The sequence below is a fragment of the Dendropsophus ebraccatus genome, chromosome 5, assembly GCF_027789765.1.
Source record: "Dendropsophus ebraccatus isolate aDenEbr1 chromosome 5, aDenEbr1.pat, whole genome shotgun sequence".
In the NCBI taxonomy this organism is placed as follows: domain Eukaryota; kingdom Metazoa; phylum Chordata; class Amphibia; order Anura; family Hylidae; genus Dendropsophus; species Dendropsophus ebraccatus.
This window is the reverse complement of record NC_091458.1, coordinates 10,508,268-10,528,873: the sequence shown is the minus strand read 5'-3', so window position 1 is coordinate 10,528,873 and position 20,606 is coordinate 10,508,268. Positions and strand designations below refer to the sequence as shown.

Here is a 20,606-nt window from a genome sequence, read left to right as displayed (position 1 = left end):
TATTACCTAGGCTGAATCCCAGAATTCCAGGCGGTAACCGCGCTGTCTCCTCCTTCCCCACGGACCAGGAAGGCATCGGGAATCAAATGCGGAAAGTTCAACAAGGTTCGAGTTCTATAGAACCTAAGATTTTCCGATGTTCGAACATCTCTAGTCTTGAGGTGACTGCAGCCTTATGTTTCTAGTCAGGTTTATGTCAAGTTTTATCTCTTACATAAAGTTGGAGGTTTGGGAGACCAAGATAGAAGAAACCAGAATTGGACAAGTTAAAGTTTTGCTTGCGCAGTTTTTTTTCCTTGTGACTGGTAGTGATGAGTGAACTTCCCGAAATGTTCAGGTTCAGAAGAGATTGTCAGAACCGGAACTCTCTGCATTTGACTCTTGGTGGCTGCAGTAGTTGTATGCCACCCAAGGAAGTCCTGGAATACATGGATTCAGCCATAGGCCATAGGCTGTATTCATGTTTTCTTGGCAGCATCCAACTTCTGCAGCCACCGGGAGTCAAATACCGAGTGTTCAGGTTCTGACAATCCCACCGAACGTTCGTCAAATTTACTCATCACTACTCTAGAGGAGGGTCTTCTGACCATGTAAAGTTATTAAGAAGACTATGATCCCGACTATCTATTTCTACCAGTCTATTGCAATGACTTTTTCTACATGGAGATGTAACCTAGAAGGAAGACCTTCACATGGTCAGGATCCGATCATTTTTTTCAGGTTTCTTTGCCATTGGCGATCTTCTCAACAATCCCCACCACCAGCATCCAAGTTCAAAGGCGTCAAAACTTTTCAGGTTCTTTTACATTCCATCCTTTATACCCACGAGGAATCCCCCAAACATCAGTGACTTTCCTAGAAATCTCAGGACTTTGTAAGATTGTTAACCTGAGGAGCAGAGTCCACGAGATTCCACAATGTGAACCTGTTCCGTCACGTTTTCTATGTTGTAAAACACATTTACAGTCTTGCTGTTTTTAAGATGAAGTCGAAAGGACAACAAGACGTCTGGCGGGAGATTCTTACACGTTCTCCATCTTTCTGCAGGAGAGTAAGGTTTTATCGGGACGATGACGGCCACAAATCAGAGCAAGTATGGTGAGAATCCGACAAGAGGAAGGAACCCGTTCAACAGCATCAAGGTAAAGGAGGAGGATGGACAGGCGGATGGATGATAATCTCTATGTTTTCTTACATAGGACTGCCGGAAACCTTAACATAAAAAAAAAAACTGTAAAAGCAACATATTCAGCTCTGCTACATCTCTTATATAACAATCTATTATATAACCTGATATTGAATAATGGGGTATCGGTTTCAGTAGATACGGTGAGAATGTAGGAGACCAGGACAGTCCGGTTTTGCAGGTCATGTAGCAGAGTTAAAGTGCGCGCAGTGACGTAGCTGCCATTGACCGTGAACTTGTAGCTGTGGGGTCAGGTATGTGGAGTTATTTGCACACTATCCTTGTATAACACAGCACTTTGTATAACATTTCATCTTCTCTACCTTGTGGGGCATGCTTCCCATTCTCACGGGTTCCCAGAGACTCCATTCATAGCCGTCACCTCTCACTATAACTAGGGTCACGTTCACACCACAGAATAGTGCAGTATAATCCTACCTGTGTTACTGTGATCTCTGGGGGCTCCTCGGGGGTGGGGACATTGGAGGAATGAATAAGTCACACATAAACTTTTACTGTTTCAGGTCTTTGTGGTTTGTCATGGACTCCTGCAGCTCTCGCAGCTTCTCCTCTCCGGTTACCTCAAGAGCTCCATCTCCACCATTGAGAAGCGATTTGGATTGTCCAGTCAGACGTCCGGGATCCTGGCGTCCTTTAATGAGGTGACTGCCCCTTTCACTACTCCACCCTCTTGGGGGTTCATTGGACAGTCCTTACAGCCAGGGTCCATCCTGCTCCTCTATATCTAGTTAGATGTGTGTCTTATGGAGGAGATTCATGAAGCAATGCTCTGAAGCCATCCCATCCCATTGTACTACCTGCAAGTGATTGCCTTAGTGTCACCACCACATGAGGTGGAACCAAAGTCTGGAACCACTGTAGTATCCCAGACCATCCCTGATAGTCATGACACCATTGAGGTGGAGGAACTCTTTGGGTTTTAGCAATAATTTTCTCTCCTGGCCCCTGATCTATGGAGGCTGCAGGTAAATGAACGTCTATGGGACTGGCCATTGCCCAATGGGATAGTCCAACCCCAGAGGACCAGTCCATTATTCTGCTGACCTCAGATTAGGGTGGGTTTTGCTTGACTGATCCCAAACCCTGATGGTTTTTCTCCAGAGTCAGAGGGGTGTTCCCGAACTCATGAAGTGCTGAGGGCTGTAATGCCTCCTCTCTCCCCCTCCCATTCCAATTCCTGCTTTATTGACAGTCACCTTGAAGTTGAGTCCCAAGCGGGAATAGAGGAGTGAGGAGGCGTTTCGGCCATCAAAACTTTGACGCTTTGCATTGGCAACTAGAAGAATTTTTTTGTTAGACGCAAAGCTCTGGAAGCACAGACAGATATATGAAAAGCACCAGGTGTCTCCTTGACCTTTAAGCTATCTAACATTGTCTGCAGTCTAGAACATGAATTACAGCTGACAGATTCCCTTTAAGGTTAAGCTCCTTGACTTTGGTTTCCTTAGATGACAGCACACTCCACATTGTGCGCAGGTGGTAATTGTATGGGGGGAGGGGTAACTGTATGGAGAGCGATTGTACCGAGGTTGTGGGGGGTGACTGGGTGACTGTATAAGGGCGGGGGGGGGGGGTTACTGTACAAGGGGTTAATTGTATGTAGGGTGACTGCACAGGGGGAGTATCTGTGTATGGGGGGTGACTGTATTGGAAGTGACTGTATTGGGAATGACTGTATATGGGGGGTGAGGGGGAGTAACTGTACGGGGGGTGACTGTATGAGAAGTGACTCTATGGGGGTGACTGTATATTGGGGTGACTGTTTGGGGTTGACTGTATGAGGGTGACTGTATATAGGGGTGACTGTATGGAGGGTGATTGTATTAGGGCGTGACTGTACTAGGCGAGTAACTGTATAGGGGTGACTGTACTGTATGGGAGTGACTGTATATGGGGGTGACTGTACGGGGGTGACTGTATGTGGGGTGACTGTACAGGGGGTGACTGTATTGGAGGAGTACGGGGTTCGCTCTGTGCACAGTGTGGGGTCACTAGTTGCTGTGTTTCGGGCGTTGCTCCTTCATACGTTGCTCAGCTGAGCTAATCTTTCCCTTTCACATTAATTCCACTGATTCATCTACTGGAAACAGCAGAGAGAGACGTCACTCAGGGCAGCGAGCCGGGCCGCCATCTCACACCCTGCCTGTATGGAACGTGCCAATGCTCTGCAGTTAACCATGAACAGACTGGATTAAAGGGATTTTCGGGAATACAAGATTACAGATCTATTATTATCAGAGAAAACGGGGAGACGTCCATATGGCCGTGTTTGGCACTACAGCTCACTTTTATTCACTGGAATGGGTCTGATATGCAGTACCACACACAGCCTCATGGACTTTGGCGGACTACAACTTTCTAATACACCTCTTCCTTTTGGGCTTCTGGTATACATGGGGCCATTGGTGATCACATGGGGCTTCTGGTATACATGGGGCCATTGGTGATCGCATGGGGCTTCTGGTATACATGGGGCCATAGGTGATCCTATAGGGCTTCCGGTATACATGAGGCCATAGGTGATCCTATAGGGCTTCCGGTATACATGGGGCCATAGGTGATCCTATAGGGCTTTTGGTATACATAGGGCCATAGGTGATCCTATAGGGCTTTTGGTATACATAGGGCCATAGGTGATCCTATAGGGCTTTTGGTATACATAGGGCCATAGGTGATCCTATAGGGCTTTTGGTATACATGGGGCCATAGGTGATCCTATAGGGCTTTTGGTATACATGGGGCCATAGGTGATCCTATAGGGCTTCCGGTATACATGGGGCCATAGGTGATCCTTTAGGGCTTCCAGTATACATGGGGCCATAGGTGATCCTATAGGGCTTCCGGTATACATGGGGCCATAGGTGATCCTATAGGACTTTTGGTATACATGGGGCCATAGGTGATCCTATAGGGCTTCCGGTATACATGGGGCCATAGGTGATCCTATAGGGCTTCCGTTATACATGAGGCCATAGGTGATCCTATAGGGTTTCCGGTATACATGAGGCCATAGGTGATCCTATAGGGTTTCTGGTATACATGAGCCCATAGGTGATCCTATAGGGCTTCCAGTATACATAATCTTTGGATCTACCGGCTGCCCCTCGCCCTCAGGGGTCGTACGGAGGGTAAAACTTCTCTTCCAGTTGATGAATGGTCAGACTAGAAGAGTCCAGATGACAATACAGGTCTCATGTAGTGGTGACTTCTCATATACCTTCTCTGTTACTCCAGATTGGGAACACCGTGCTCATCGTCTTTGTCAGCTACTTTGGGAGCCGAGTCCACCGGCCGCGGTTCATCGCCTGCGGAGCTCTGATCGTCTGCGCTGCCGGATTTATCATGTGCCTACCTCACTTTATTATGGGGCCGTATGAATACGACCAATCTATCGCCAGTAAGTAACGTCATGGCGAAGCTTCTGTATGTGTCCGCCAAGTGGACGGTGTAAAGTGTTCAGGTAGCTGGACGGACATGTGACCATCCAATATGCCCTGGTGGTCTGGGGTAGAGGAGGGTTAATGCCAGAATCTTAGATGATCTGAGGTAGCCCAGAGGTTTATTGTGGCTTCTAGTGTTGAGCGAACTTGCCCAAAACGTAGCGTTTCGCAATGTTCTCTGAACCTGAACGCGTGACATCGTGACATCTCTCCCCCCCCCCCCAAAAAAAAAGTTCTCGAAAACATGGATACAGCCATAGGCCATAGGCCCTGTAATAATACAACATGTCTTATAGCAGGTGTGGTCGGGGAATGAGGAAATGCCCAACAGTAATGTGCTGCTCATTCTTCTCCAATCTCCCACCAGGCATCCACAGCAACACAACCGATATATGTCAGCCCGACTCATTGAACCAAAGTCCCAGCAGTGACCCGTGTGTGACAAAGACTCAGAAAGGAAACAAGGATGTTCTGTCCATTCTGTTCCTGGGTCAGATCCTGCTCGGGATCGGCGGCGTCCCCATCCAGCCATTCGGAATTTCTTACATTGATGACTTCGCCAGTAAAAGAAACTCTCCTCTCTACATAGGTGAGATATTTATCTATTATCTATCTATCTATCTATCTATCTATCTATCTATCTATCTATCTCCTATCTATCTATCTATCTATCTATCTATCTATCTATCTATCTATCTATCTATAATCTATCTATCTATCTATCTACTATCTATCATCTATCTATCTATCTATCTATCTATCTATCTATCTGTCTATCTATCTTCTATCTATCTATCTATCTATCTATCTACCTATCTATCTATCTATCTATCTATCATCTATCTATCTATCTCCTATCTATCTATCTATCTATCTATCTATCTATCTATCTATCTATCTCCTATCTATCTATCTATCTACTATCTATCATCTATCTATCTATCTATCTATCTATCTGTCTGTCTGTCTATCTATCTTCTATCTATCTATCTATCTATCTATCTATCTATCTCCTATCTATCGATCTATCTATCATCTATCTATCTATCTCCTATCTATCTATCTATCTATCTATCTATCTATCTATCTATCTCCTATCTATCTATCTATCTATCTATCTATCTTCTATCTATCTATCTATCTATCTATCTATCTCCTATCTCTCTCCTATCTATCTATCATCTATCTATCTATCTCCTATCTATCTATCTATCTATCTATCTATCTATCTATCTATCTATCTATCTATTCTCTCTCTCTCTCTCTCTCTCTCTCTCTCTCTCTCTCTCTCTGGGCAGTAGGTGTGTATTTCCAGTAATATATACAGATGATAATAGATTCCGTTCCTCCGCCGCTCATCATTATAATGTATTCCATCTCGGTGGAGTCGGCGCTATGCTCGGCAGGATCCGCAGTTTATAATTTGCAGGATCAAATATTTGTCCATAAATTATATTTTCCCGAGCGACTTTTGTGATTGGGATAATCCCCAGATAACAAGAGGCGTCCTGCATAATGTGAGCGCCGCCGCCATAGATCACAGACAGCGAGTACAGAGGCTGGAGGACGATCGCTACCATCCTGTATGAGATGCTTCTTATCTGGTATATTATTGAAGGATTTTTTGATGTTCTTTTAGTTTTACCTTGTTGGACTTTTCATAGATACTTAGAATTATCACATGACTTATGGGAGGAATATCTAAGTTTTACCTTTGTGAGAACAGCAAAGAAATGGTGGCCTCCAATGATGTGAACGTGACCAGTGACTGTGACGGATAGGTGTAGATAGGAAATAACCTTCTATAACTCAATCATTGTCCTTCTATGGCTCCATCCCTGCCCTTATTTGACTTCATCATGGTCCTTCTATGGTTCCATCCATCTCCTTCTGTGGTTCCATCCATGTCTTTCTATGGTTCCATCCATGTCCTTCTATGGTTCCATCCTTGTCCTTCTATGGCTCCATCCATATCCTTCTATGGTTCCATCACTGTCCTTCTATGGCTCCATCACTGTTCTTCTATGGCTCCATCCATGTCCTTCTATGGTTCCATCCATGTCCTTCTATGGCTCCATCCATGTCCTTCTATGGTTTCATACCTGTCCTTTTATGGTTTCATCCATGTCCTTCTATGGTTCCATTCATGTCCTTCTATGGTTCCATCCATGTCCTTCTATGGCTTCATCAATCACTGTCCTTCTATGGTTCCATCCATGTCTTTCTATGGTTCCATCCATGTCCTTCTATGGTTCCATCCATGTCCTTCTATGGTTCCATCCATGTCCTTCTATGGCTCCATCCATATCCTTCTATGGTTCCATCCATGTCCTTCTATGGCTCCATCCATGTCCTTCTATGGTTCCATCCCTGTCCTTTTATGGTTCCATCCCTGTCCTTTTATGGTTCCATCCATGTCCTTCTATGGCTTCATCAATCACTGTCCTTCTATGGTTCCATCCATCTCCTTCTATGGTTCCATCCATGTCTTTCTATGGTTCCATCCATTTCCTTCTATGGTTCCATCCATGTCCTTCTATGGTTCCATCCATGTCCTTCTATGGCTCCATCCATATCCTTCTATGGTTCCATCACTGTCCTTCTATGGTTCCATCACTGTCCTTCTATGGCTCCATCACTGTCCTTCTATGGCTCCATCCATGTCCTTCTATGGCTCCATCCATGTCCTTCTATGGCTCCATCCATGTCCTTCTATGGTTCCATCCCTGTCCTCTTATGGTTCCATCCATGTCCTTCTATGGCTCCATCCATGTCCTTCTATGGTTCCATCCCTGTCCTTTTATGGTTTCATCCATGTCCTTTTATGGTTTCATCCATGTCCTTCTATGGTTCCATTCATGTCCTTCTATGGCTTCATCAATCACTGTCCTTCTATGGCTTCATCCATATCCTTCTATGGCTCCATCCATGTCCTTCTATGGCTCCATCCATGTCCTTCTATGGCTCCATCCATGTCCTTCTGTGGTTCCACCTATGTCCTTCTGTGGTTTCACCTATGTCCTTCTATGGCTCCATCAATGTGCTTCTATGGCTCCATCACTGTCCTTCTATGGTTCCATCCATGTCCTTCTATGGTTCCATCCATATCCTTCTATGGCTCCATCAATGTGCTTCTATGGCTCCACACATGTCCTTTTATGGTTTCATCCATGTCCTTCTATGGCTCCATCCATGTCCTTCTATGGTTCCGTCCATATCCTTCTATGGCTCCATCAATGTGCTTCTATGGCTCCATACATGTCCTTCTATGGCTCTATCCATGTCCTTCTGTGGTTCCACCTATGTCTTTCTATGGTTCCATCACGATCCTCAAATATACCCCTATCCTGCCTCACATCCTTCCCTATCCAGCTATTCATTTAATCCCTGATCTCTTGTAAGTTCCAATTCCGTCCCTGTCCTGACCTCACTCCCGCCATGTCTTACTCCTGCTCCAGTCTGTTGCCTCTATATTTTCCTCAGTTCACTTCATGTCCCCCTACTATATTTCACCTCTGCCTCAATGCAATCCCAGTCAGTGAGGCCGAACAGCGCTGCCAGTCACTCCTCATGGTCAGGTTTGTTACATTGTCCGTATTTTGTAACCGCGGGCAACTACTGTGACTAAATAACTCTGTATACGTTTGCCACAGCTCCTCCCACTTGTATCTCTTTCTATAAGTGTCAGTTAGAACCATTACAACCATTCAGGACTCATAGTCTTCCTCTTTTTTCTCCTCAGGCATCCTGTTTGCGGTGACGGTGATGGGTCCCGGTGTCGCCTTCATCCTGGGTTCCGCCATGTTACGTTACTATGTTGACATTGACAAACTGCCAGCTGGTGAGTGTGAGTGGTGAGCGGACATTGGGGAAGCCGCCATCTCCGCAGCCGCCATCTCTGCAGCCGCCATGACAAGGTGTAACGTAGAGCAAACATTGAGCCGCCATCTCTGCAGCCGCCATGACACAGCGTAACGTGGAGCAGCCATTGTGCTGAGCCGCCATCTCCGCAGCCGCCATGACAGGGTGTAACATGGAGAAAAGACTGGGCTGAGCTGCCATCTCTGCAGCCGCCATGACAGGTGTAATGTGGAGCAGCCATTGTGCTGAGCCGCCATCTCTGCAGCCGCCATGACACAGTGTAACGTGGACTAAACATTGAGCCGCCATCTCTGCAGACGCCATGACAGGGTGTAACGTGGAGAAAAGACTGGGCTGAGCTGCCATCTCTGCAGCCGCCATGACAGTTGTAACGTGGAGCAGCCATTGTGCTGAGCTGCCATCTCTGCAGCCGCCATGACAGGTGTAACGTGGAGCAGCCATTGTGCTGAGCCGCCATCTCTGCAGCCGCCATGACAGGTGTAACATGGAGCAGACATTGGCCGCCATCTCCACAGCTGCTGCTGATTCATACATTGTCTATGATGGGCCCGGCCGGCTCTCTATGTGGCATAAACCGCCGCCTCAGCATGAGAGACCTTTACCGTACAATGTGTTCAGTATCCGAGCCGCAAACTGCAGGATAGACGTATCCAAGTATCTAGACGTATCTAGGTCAGACAGAGACTCCTCATCCTCTGCGTGCTGAAATATATATTACCTCTCTTATCCACCATAGAAGGAGAGAGCCCCAGGAATAGTGATATATACCGTATTGAGAACAGGAATACCACCACTGCCACTACATTTAAAGGGACAGTACACATCCATATTAATATTGGTGCCGTTTATAACAGAACATTTCTTCGATCTCTTAAAACAGTGTTTCCAAACCTGCTGTTCTCCCATGGTTACACAACTACAACTCCCATCAGGCATGATAGCCTTAATCTGTGGAGATAGTGATTTATAACCTGCAGCCCTCCAGCTGTTGTAATCCTACAACTCCCATCATGCCTTTGGGGGAATCCTTTTAGCTGTGAGATTAATGTTGTCCAACCGGAAAATCTCTAACTGTTGCAAAACTACATATCCCATCATTCTTGGGCCATCAATGGTTGTCAGTGCATGATGGGGGTTGCAGTTGTAGCATAAGCTGGAAGCAGGGAACATCTATAAGGATTAAAGGGCAACTCTGGGGAAAATCTGTTTTCAAACCAACTGGTTTCAAAAAGTTACACAGATTTGTAATTTAGTAATATTTAATAATTTCTAGTCTTCCAGTACTTATTAGCTGCTGTATGTCCTGCGGGTAGTAGTGTATTATTCCCAGTCTGACACAGTGCTCTCTGCTGCCACCTCTGTCCATGTCAGGAACTGTGAAGAGCAGGAGCAAATCCCCATAGAAATCCTCTGCTGCTCTGGACAGTTCCTGACATGGACAGAGGTGGCAGCAGAGAGCGCTGTGTCAGACTGGAAAGAATACATAACTTCCTGCAGGACATACAGCAGCTGATAAGTACTAGAAGAGTGGAGATTTTTAAAAAGAAGTAAATTACAAATATGTATAACTTTCTGAAACCAATTGATTCAAAAACTCTTTCTTTTCTCTGGAGCACCCCTTTAATCTGGAATAGGCTCCTCTTTCGAGGGCCTCATAGTAGCTTCCAGGCCGGTGCATCTGTCTCATGAGCAGAGATCAGTCCTATTAAAATAAATAAAGCCAGAATAAATTCACATCAAATAAATCATTAGTAAAAAAAATAAACATAAATAATTCAACAAAAAGAAATATCCATCAAAAGATAAATAAGTCTAAATATAAATAAATGATCATAAAAGATGTAAATAATTCAGTTAAAACGACATCGACAGATTATAATTTCTTAATAAAACTTTATTTTCCTTCTTTTGGGCCTCCTCACAAATACAAGAAAACAAATACAGGAAATAAACGAATACTATAAAAAAACCAACAAATAAATACAAGAAATAAACAAATATAAGAAACAAACAAATATAAGAAAACAAACACGAGACAAACAAATATAAGAAACAAATACAAGAAACAAATATAAGAAAACAAATACAAGAAATAAATACTAAAAAAACAAATACAAGAAATAAACAAATATAAGAAACAAACGAATATAAGAAACTAAATACAAAATCAAATACAAGAAACAAATATAAGAAACAAACAAATATAAGAAACTAAATACAAAATCAAATACAAGACAAATATAAGAAAACAAATAAAAGAAACAAATACAAGAAACAAATATAGGAAAACAAACAAATATAAGAAAACAAATACAAGAAATAAACAAATACAAGAAACAAACAAATATAGAAAAACAAATACAAGAAAAACAAACAAATATAAGAAAACAAATACAAGTAACAAATAAATACAAGACAAAAACAAGAAAACAAACAAAAACAAGAAAACAAACAAATACAAGAAACAAACAAATATAAGAAAACAACCTAAATAAAATAACTGCATAAAAAATGTGCAGGGATGTGTAGACTTCCCATAGTTTATACTTTCTATGTCTCCCCAGATGAAATCGTCCTGACCCCCAGTGACCCTCGCTGGATCGGAGCCTGGTGGCTGGGCTTCCTAGTGGCCGCCAGTGTCGTGGCCGTGGCCTCCATCCCGTACTTCTTCTTCCCCCGAGAAATGTCAAAGGAGGTAAGTACTGTGTAATACCAGAGGACTGACTGATGCCGGTTTGTTGTGGTTCTGTCCCTTCCTTCCCAAGGTTTAGAACAGGAAAACTTACTGAGATAGAGCGCCCCCTATAGTGTGGCCTTTAAATTGCCTTTCCTTTATAATATGCTACAAGGTCCATTGTATTGTTTCTATACAATTTCATACACAATGGGGGGAGATTTATCAAAGTGTGTAAAGTAGAATTGTCTTAGTCACCCCCGGCAACCAATCAGATTCCACCTTTCATTTTTCAAAGAATCTGTGTGGAAAGAAAGGTGGAATCTGATTGGTTGCTAGGGGCAACTGAGCCAGTCTCACTTTACACCATGTTTGATAAATCTCCCCCAATATGTAGCCAGAGTTGTTGGAGAGGATCAGGTTGGGGATCACTGCGTGAGGAGGGGGCTGATACTAATGCTGCTCTGTAGTCCTGTCCTGGGGGGAAAGGAAGCGACTACCAGAGATCGGTGTACCCCACACCCCTCCAGTCCAGGTAAATCTCAGGACCCCCGGACTTCGGCCATCACTGTAAGCTCAATGTTTTTTCCACTGTCTGATCATTCAGAATGTTTACGTCTGGCTTCTTGCATAACGGAGTCCCGTGAAGAGACGCTGGAGTTCCTGAATCTTTCTGCAGTGTTAGGAGTCCGAGCAGATTGTGGTTTGTCTTTTTTGCTGAGTGAGATACAATAAACTATTGCTGAGCCAAGTAAATATCCAGAAGAAAGGGGCTACGAGGGTGCACAGACTTGCAGAACCCATAGAGCCTTGGCACACAATATATATGGATATGGAGAGGGTGGGATGGTGTCCGTTGGAGTACCCTCTATGGCGCCCAACTAATAAAACTATACAGTGCACACATAACACTGCCCTATCAATAACCATACAGTGCACACATAACAACGCCCCATCAATAACCATACAGTGCACAGATAACACCGCCCCATCAATAACCATACAGTGCACACATAACAACGCCCCATCAATAACCATACAGTGCACACATAACAACGCCCCATCAATAACCATACAGTGCACACATAACACTGCCCTATCAATAACCATACAGTGCACACATAACAACGCCCCATCAATAACCATACAGTGCACACATAACACTGCCCTATCAATAACCATACAGTGCACACATAACACTGCCCTATCAATAACCATACAGTGCACACATAACACCGCCCCATCAATAACCATACAGTGCACACATAACACCGCCCCATCAATAACCATACAGTGCACACATAACACCGCTCCATCAATAACCATACAGTGCACACATAACACCGCCCTATCAATAACCATCCCATACAGTGCACATATAACACCGCCCCATCAATAACCATACAGTGCACACATAAAATCGCCCCATCAATAACCATACAGTGCACAAATAACACTGCTCCATCAATAACCATACAGTGCACATATAACACCGCTCCATCAATAATCATACAGTGCACACATAACACCGCCCCATCAATAATCATACAGGGCACAGATAACACCGCTCCATCAATAACCATACAGTGCACACATAACACCGCCCTATCAATAACCATCCCATACAGTGCACATATAACACCGCCCCATCAATAACCATACAGTGCACACATAAAATCGCCCCATCAATAACCATACAGTGCACACATAACACTGCTCCATCAATAACCATACAGTGCACATATAACACCGCTCCATCAATAATCATACAGTGCACACATAACACCGCCCCATCAATAATCATACAGGGCACAGATAACATTGCTCCATCAATAATCATACAGGGCACAGATAACACCGCCCCATCAATAACAATACAGTGCACAGATAACACCGCCCCATCAATAACCATACAGTGCACACATAACACTGCTCCATCAATAAGTAGGGTCATGTGATCAGCAGACAGTGTTACAGTAGTTCTGACCTTACATAGGACTGCACATGTGTATTTAGACATGTGATGACGGCTATAGCCCTGCTCTATCTATATACGGCCGTCCCCTTCTTGTCAGTAACCACGGTTACACAATCCTTCATGGCAGCCGCTCTGGGCGGAGGGGAAGTGGCGGCACAGACACACTTCTGACTTCTTTATTTTAGTCAGATGATGGTAAGATCTCCTAGAAGTCTGCACAGAGCGGGAGGGTAAAGCTGCAGGGTGATGCAGGGGAGAAGCTGACGCAACCTTTACCCCAGACTAAATAAGGAAGAGCCCCGACAGATCACAGACTATACTGATCAGCAGGTCACACGGCCACTGATCCGGTCACTCCGCACATAAGAGATAACTCCAGCAACAACAAAACAGGTCAGAAAGTTATATAGATGTCTAATTTACTTCAATTTAAAAATCTTCAGTCTTCCAGTACTTATCATCTGCTGTGTGTCGTGCAGGAAGTGATGTATTCTTTCCAGTCTGACACAGGGCTCTCTGCTGCCACCTCTGTCCATGTCAGGAACTGTCCAGAGCAGGAGAGGTTTTCTATGGGGATTTGCTGCTGCTCTGGACAGTTCCTGACATGGACAGAGGTGGCAGCAGAGAGCACAGTGTCAGACTGGAAAGTATACACCACTTCCTGCAGAACATACAGCAGCTGATAAGTACTGGAAGACTGGAGATTTTTAAACAGAAGTAAATTACAGATCTATAGATATTTTTGAAAACAGTTGATTTTAAAGTAAAAGATTTTTGCAGGAGTTCCCCTTTAATCTTGGGGTTACCCCCAAAGTACATGCTGTAGAATGTGTGTCCATCCATAGACGGGGTCATCTGTATTATCAGTGTAGGATGAAGGACCTAGAGCCGTGTTCACACTGAGCCTGCTGGACTATCAATGAGAGTGTAATGGAATGAGATGCTGGAAAGGGTTAAAGGGGTAATCCGGCCCGGCCGTATTTTTCAGATAGCCCCGCCTCGGCCGCTGAATGGCTGAGCTGCCTTGAGACGTCACGTCTCGTGCAGCAGCTCAGACCAGGAAGCGGCCGCAGGACGGTGGTACGGGGCACCGCGATCCGGGACTCGGTGCTGGAACCGGGGAGGTAAGTGACCTCCGCCATCCATAACCACCCCCTCCCCGGCCATATCTGAAAAATACGGCTGGGCCGGAGTACCCCTTTAACGCACATTGCTGGTAAAGCTGTACATGAAGCCTGAGATGGTTTACAGTCACCGCCTGAGAGATCAGGTTACACTATGCTACAAACAAGAAGCTGTGCTGGCGTCCAACAGTACCGGACTCTGCAAACCTCTGATGCAGAAAATACTCGGAGAGATATCACTGTGTTATCTGTGGTGTTACATAGGACTGCAGGTGACATATACTTCATTATCTGTACTCAGAGATATCACTGTGTTATCTGTGGTGTTACATAGGACTGCAGGTGACTACTACATTATCTGTACTTAGAGATATCACTGTGTTATCTGTGGTGTTACATAGGACTGCAGGTGACATCTACTACATTATCTGTACTCAGAGATATCACTGCGTTATCTGTGCTGTTACATAGGACTGCAGGTGACGTCTACTACATTATCTGTACTCAGAGATACCACTGTGTTATCTGTGGTGTTACATAGGACTGCAGGTGACACCTACTACATTATCTGTACTCAGAGATATCACTGTGTTATCTGTGGTGTTACATAGGACTGCAGGTGACACCTACTACATTATCTGTACTCAGAGATATCACTGTGTTATCTGTGGTGTTACATAGGACTGCAGGTGACTACTACATTATCTGTACTCAGAGATATCACTGTGTTATCTGTGGTGTTACATAGGACTGCAGGTGACTACTACATTATCTGTACTCAGAGATATCACTGTGTTATCTGTGGTGTTACATAGGACTGCAGGTGACAGTTACTACATTATCTGTACTCAGAGATATCACTGCGTTATCTGTGCTGTTACATAGGACTGCAGGTGACTACTACATTATCTGTACTCAGAGATATCACTGTGTTATCTGTGCTGTTACATAGGACTGCAGGTGACTACTACATTATCTGTACTCAGAGATATCACTGTGTTATCTGTGCTGTTACATAGGACTGCAGGTGACATCTACATTATCTGTACTCAGAGATATCACTGTGATATCTGTGCTGTTACATAGGACTGCAGGTGACATCTACATTATCTGTACTCAGAGATATCACTGTGTTATCTGTGGTGTTACATAGGACTGCAGGTGACATCTACTACATTATCTGTACTCAGAGATATCACTATGTTATCTGTGCTGTTACATAGGACTGCAGGTGGCATCTACTACATTATCTGTACTCAGAGATATCACTGTGTTATCTGAGGTGTTACATAGGACTGCAGGTGACATCTACTACATTACCTGTACTCAGAGATATCACTGTGTTATCTGTGCTGTTACATAGGACTGCAGGTGACATCTACTACATTATCTGTACTCAGAGATATCACTGTGTTATCTGTGGTGTTACATAGGACTGCAGGTGACTACTACATTATCTTTACTCAGAGATATCACTGTGTTATCTGTGGTGTTACATAGGACTGCAGGTGACATACACTACATTATCTGTACTCAGAGATATCACTGTGTTATTTGTGCTGTTACATAGGACTGCAGGTGACTACTACATTATCTGTACACAGAGATATCACTGTTATCTGTGGTGTTACATAGGACTGCAGGTGACATATACTACATTATTTGTACTCAGAGATATCACTGTGTTATCTGTGGTGTTACATAGGACTGCAGGTGACATCTACTACATTATCTGTACTCAGAGATATCACTGTGTTATCTGTGCTGTTACATAGGACTGCAGGTGACATCTACTACATTATCTGTACTCAGAGATATCACTGTGTTATCTGTGGTGTTACATAGGACTGCAGGTGACATCTACTACATTATCTGTACTCAGAGATATCGCTGTGTTATCTGTGGTGTTACATAGGACTGCAGGTGACTACTACATTATCTGTACTCAGAGATATCACTGTGTTATCTGTGCTGTTACATAGGACTGCAGGTGACTACTACATTATCTGTACTCAGAGATATCACTGTGTTATCTGTGCTGTTACATAGGACTGCAGGTGACATCTACTACATAATCTGTACTCAGAGATATCACTGTGTTATCTGTGCTGTTACATAGGACTGCAGGTGACATCTACTACATTATCTGTACTCAGAAATATCACTGTGTTATCTGTGGTGTTACATAGGACTGCAGGTGGCATCTACTACATTATCTGTACTCAGAGATATCGCTGTGTTATCTGTGGTGTTACATAGGACTGCAGGTGACTACTACATTATCTGTACTCAGAGATATCACTGTGTTATCTGTGCTGTTACATAGGACTGCAGGTGACATCTACTACATTATCTGTACTCAGAGATATCACTGTGTTATCTGTGCTGTTACATAGGACTGCAGGTGACAGTTACTACATTATCTGTACTCAGAGATATCACTGTGTTATCTGTGCTGTTACATAGGACTGCAGGTGACTACTACATTATCTGTACTCAGAGATATCACTGTGTTATCTGTGGTGTTACATAGGACTGCAGGTGACAGCTATAAACTTATCTGTACTCAGAGGTATCACTGTGTTATCTGTGCTGTTACATAGGACTGCAGGTGACATCTACTACATTATCTGTACTCAGAGATATCACTGTGTTATCTGTGGTGTTACATAGGACTGCAGGTGACTACTACATTATCTGTACTCAGATATATCACTGTGTTATCTGGGCTGTTACATAGGACTGCAGGTGACATCTACTACATTATCTGTACTCAGAGATATCACTGTGTTATCTGTGGTGTTACATAGGACTGCAGATGACAGCTACTACATTATCTGTCTCAGGTATCTGGTCTCCTGGCTCAGGCCTTGGTTATGATGAATAGCTGTGCATTCTCCGCCTCCTATTAGCTCGGCTCTGCTGTGCGGCGGACACTACCCCATTTCTCTCTCTCTCTGAGACTTTTCCCTCTTTGTTTCCCGGCAGGTGACAGGTGAGAGCGGGGAGGAGAAGACCCCGGGCCTGATGGACGCCTTCACCAGTAACGCTGACACCAGTGACCCCCTGTCCTTGGCACAGTTCATTAGAGGTACGGACCCTCACTACACCCCTGAGGTCACTCCAGGGGGCGCTATTAACCCCTGCTCGCTGGGTTCATATGAAGGACATGAGGGTCAGGTATACAATCTGAGGATAGTCATTGGATCCAGGATTATAGTTAGAGGGAAGCCATAATCTCTTGTGTATAACCCCTTCTCCTTCTCCTCCCCGACCTTTGTGTCTCCTTTCCCTTTCACGTCCCGGACGTCTTACACCTCCCAGCATCTTCTATTCTCTGGGGTTTTCCCATCTCTCTTACTCTTCTTTCTCTTTCATGCTCTATTGTCCCTGCCTTTTCCCTTTCATTCTCTTCCTGATTACCCTCTCTCCTTCCTCCGTCCCTGTCCTCTCCCTCTCTCCTTACTCCGTCCCTGTCCTCTCCCCCTCTCCTTTCTCCGTCCATGTCCTCTCCCTCTCTCCTTCTGCGATGCCCGGGCCCCTAGGGGCCACTCCGCTGAGAGGATGTTGTTGCGGGCAGGAACCGGGGCAGCTGTAGGATATAGGGTTGTCACGGTTTTGGCACGAGGGTGATACAGCTGGAAACCGGGCTCCTGACCCTGCGGGAATACTGGGCATGCGATTCTTCGTTGTCCTTAGTCAGGGCACCAATTATCACACCAATGCCAAGGTTCAGAAACAACGGTAGTTTTATATTTATTGTAACGGTGGTAACTAGTAGCAACAGCCTCTCCGGATGCAACCGGGAATAAGGCAATCCTGGATAAAGCAGAATAATGGGTGATGCTGCAATAGGCTGTGAGAGTAGCGTGCTGAATGATGGGAGTAGTAGTGATACTGAGGTTGAGATTCTGGGCGGAATAAGACTGAGATGAATTCTTGCTGTTGATGATTAGAGAAGATAATGAGAGGAATGACTGATGAATCGGCACCCAGATCTTGTGGTTAGGATGAGAATCTTGAGGACTTGGGAACAGCACACAGCCAGGAACACTTCTTGTGGAACTGGAGCAGCAGAGCACACGTACCTCTCTCCTGGCAGGGGAGAGAGATCACACACAGAACCTGTCCCCCTGATGGTGGAGGAGAAGACAGAGGCAGAGAGGAAGTCACATGGTATCCTCAGCCAAAGCTCGATGGCCATTGGAGTTACCATGGAAGCAGGGGCAGTCACGTGACATCCAGCCATTGCATCATCACACCATTAGGCATATAGGACTAAATATACATGAGAAGTACCATACTTGAACACTGGGGGCGACATAATACCCTTAGGCACTGATAACTGAATATGCATACAAGAAATGAATGAAATAGCAGACCTGAACAGTGGACCATAGCTTTCCAGAACAGGAGTGGTTATAACAAAGATGTAGAAATAAAGTGACAGACAAATGCTCTATTCTGGGACACTGCACTTCCTCCATCCATGTCCTTTCCCCCTTTTCCTTCCTCCGTCCATGTCCTCTCCCCCTCTCCTTCCTCCGTCCATGTCCTCTCCCCCTCTCCTTCCTCCGTCCATGTCTTCTCCCCCTCTCCTTCCTCCATCCATGTCCTCTCCCCCTCTCCTTCCTCCGTCCATGTCCTCTCCCCCTCTCCTTCCTCCGTCCATGTCCTCTCCCCCTCTCCTTCCTCCGTCCATGACCTCTCCTTCCTCCGTCCATGTCCTCTCCCCCTCTCCTTCCTCCGTCCATGTCCTCTCCCCCTCTCCTTCCTCCGTCCATGTCCTTTCTCCTTTTCTCTTCTCCCTCTCATATCTTTTCCTTCTTCCCTTTTCCCTCCTGCTCCTCTTCCACTTTTATTCTCCCTCTTCCTTTCCCGTCCTCCTCCCTCTTCCTTTTCCCCTTCTTATCTTCTCCCTCTCTTATCTCTTCATCTTCCCTTTCCCGCCTCACCCATTCGGTTTTCACTTCTTCTCTTTTCCTACTTCTCTTCTTTAACCTTTTTACTTCCCTTCTTTTCTGTCCCTTCTTCCCTTTTCCCATCCTCCTCCCTTTACTTGCCTCTTCTCCATTTCTTACACTGTCCATTTCCTCCTCCCTTCCATTTCCCTTCCTTATTCTGCTTCTCCTGCTCCTCTCTTCCTCTTCTCCCTTCTTTTCCATCCCTCTCTTTCCTCTTCTCCTTTACTTTTCTTCCCTTCCTCTTTTCCTTCTCTGCTTTTTCCCTCCTCTTCCTCACATTATTCCTTCCCTGGGCCGCTCCATCTTCTCTTCTGTTACTCCTCTCTGCCTCTCTCACTCCTGGTCTCCTCCTCCTCCTGTCCTGCACCCTGTCATTTATTGGGTAAATATATAACGGCACGGCCGACACCGGCCGCTGGCTCCATCATACAGCTGGCCTAATATAACTATGTGAATTATTAATGGCCAGTCCCATCTGGCAGAGGAAGCGGGCCAGACCTCTCTTCCCCTAGGTCGGGGTGTCAGTGGTCGCTTCCTCCTTCCTGATACATATCACTGATACATTTACTCTATTTGTATATAAATTCATAGTTTGCTTCATTTCCTGTGTAATAATCAGACAGCAGCCCCTCCCCCTCCCTGCTGTATAGCGGAGGTCGTCTCCACCAAGGTTATCACATTAACCATCTCTCAGCCAATCTAAGAGGAAACCAGGAGGAAACGACACATAACAATAATAATCATCATCATCATCCTCATCATGTGACCCTCAGGCTCGGCACACCTCAGTGATCCTGCAGAGGGTTCCGTAAATTATTACTGATTTTACATTAAGTTAAAGGTTAAAAATTTACGTAAACAAAAAACCCCAATATACTATAATTAGATTAATGGGATTCAGAAATTTCCATGCTAGTTGTAAAGTTTCTCTAATGCCCTGTCACACAGAGTATATACAGGAGCAGGGACACCTGTCAGAGGTGAGGGGAGTCCCTGCTCCTGTACAGTGCACTGAGCACCCAGCCCAGCAGTGTAGTGGGTGTAAGTGATGTGTGACACAGGTGGGTTGGCTTTCTGTATCGTCCGGTCCTGGATCCTCCTCTAACATGGTCCCTGTGTAGTCTGTCCATGGTGGCGGTGTCCACCTGTCTCCTTGTTCCTCCTGGCCTGTGCTTTACCCGCCACTCCTGCAGTTCCACCTCTGTCCAGTAGGGTGTGCACAAGGCTTTTGGACTCCAGGGGCCGATGTGTCTCTCCCTCTTCTCCCTCCACTTATCCTTTGTCCTAATCACAAAAACTTTGGTTCCCAACTTTTTTGTAAAACTCAGAAGCAATCT

At 45.0% G+C, this 20,606-nt stretch overlaps 1 protein-coding gene across 5 annotated transcripts in view; it reads left to right on the top strand.

Annotated features, from left to right (window-relative positions):
* Positions 1-20,606, top strand: part of SLCO2B1 (solute carrier organic anion transporter family member 2B1) — a 76,043-nt gene that overhangs the window by 23,856 nt on the left and 31,581 nt on the right. For all 5 annotated transcript variants that reach the window (XM_069969474.1, XM_069969472.1, XM_069969471.1 and 2 more), the window contains exons 2-8: positions 1,048-1,142; positions 1,711-1,848; positions 4,442-4,604; positions 5,015-5,236; positions 8,390-8,488; positions 11,094-11,224; positions 17,294-17,396. In XM_069969474.1, the coding sequence (XP_069825575.1) occupies positions 1,071-1,142; positions 1,711-1,848; positions 4,442-4,604; positions 5,015-5,236; positions 8,390-8,488; positions 11,094-11,224; positions 17,294-17,396 (928 nt within the window). In that variant the 5' untranslated portion in view covers positions 1,048-1,070. The remainder of the gene's footprint in view (positions 1-1,047; positions 1,143-1,710; positions 1,849-4,441; positions 4,605-5,014; positions 5,237-8,389; positions 8,489-11,093; positions 11,225-17,293; positions 17,397-20,606) is intronic.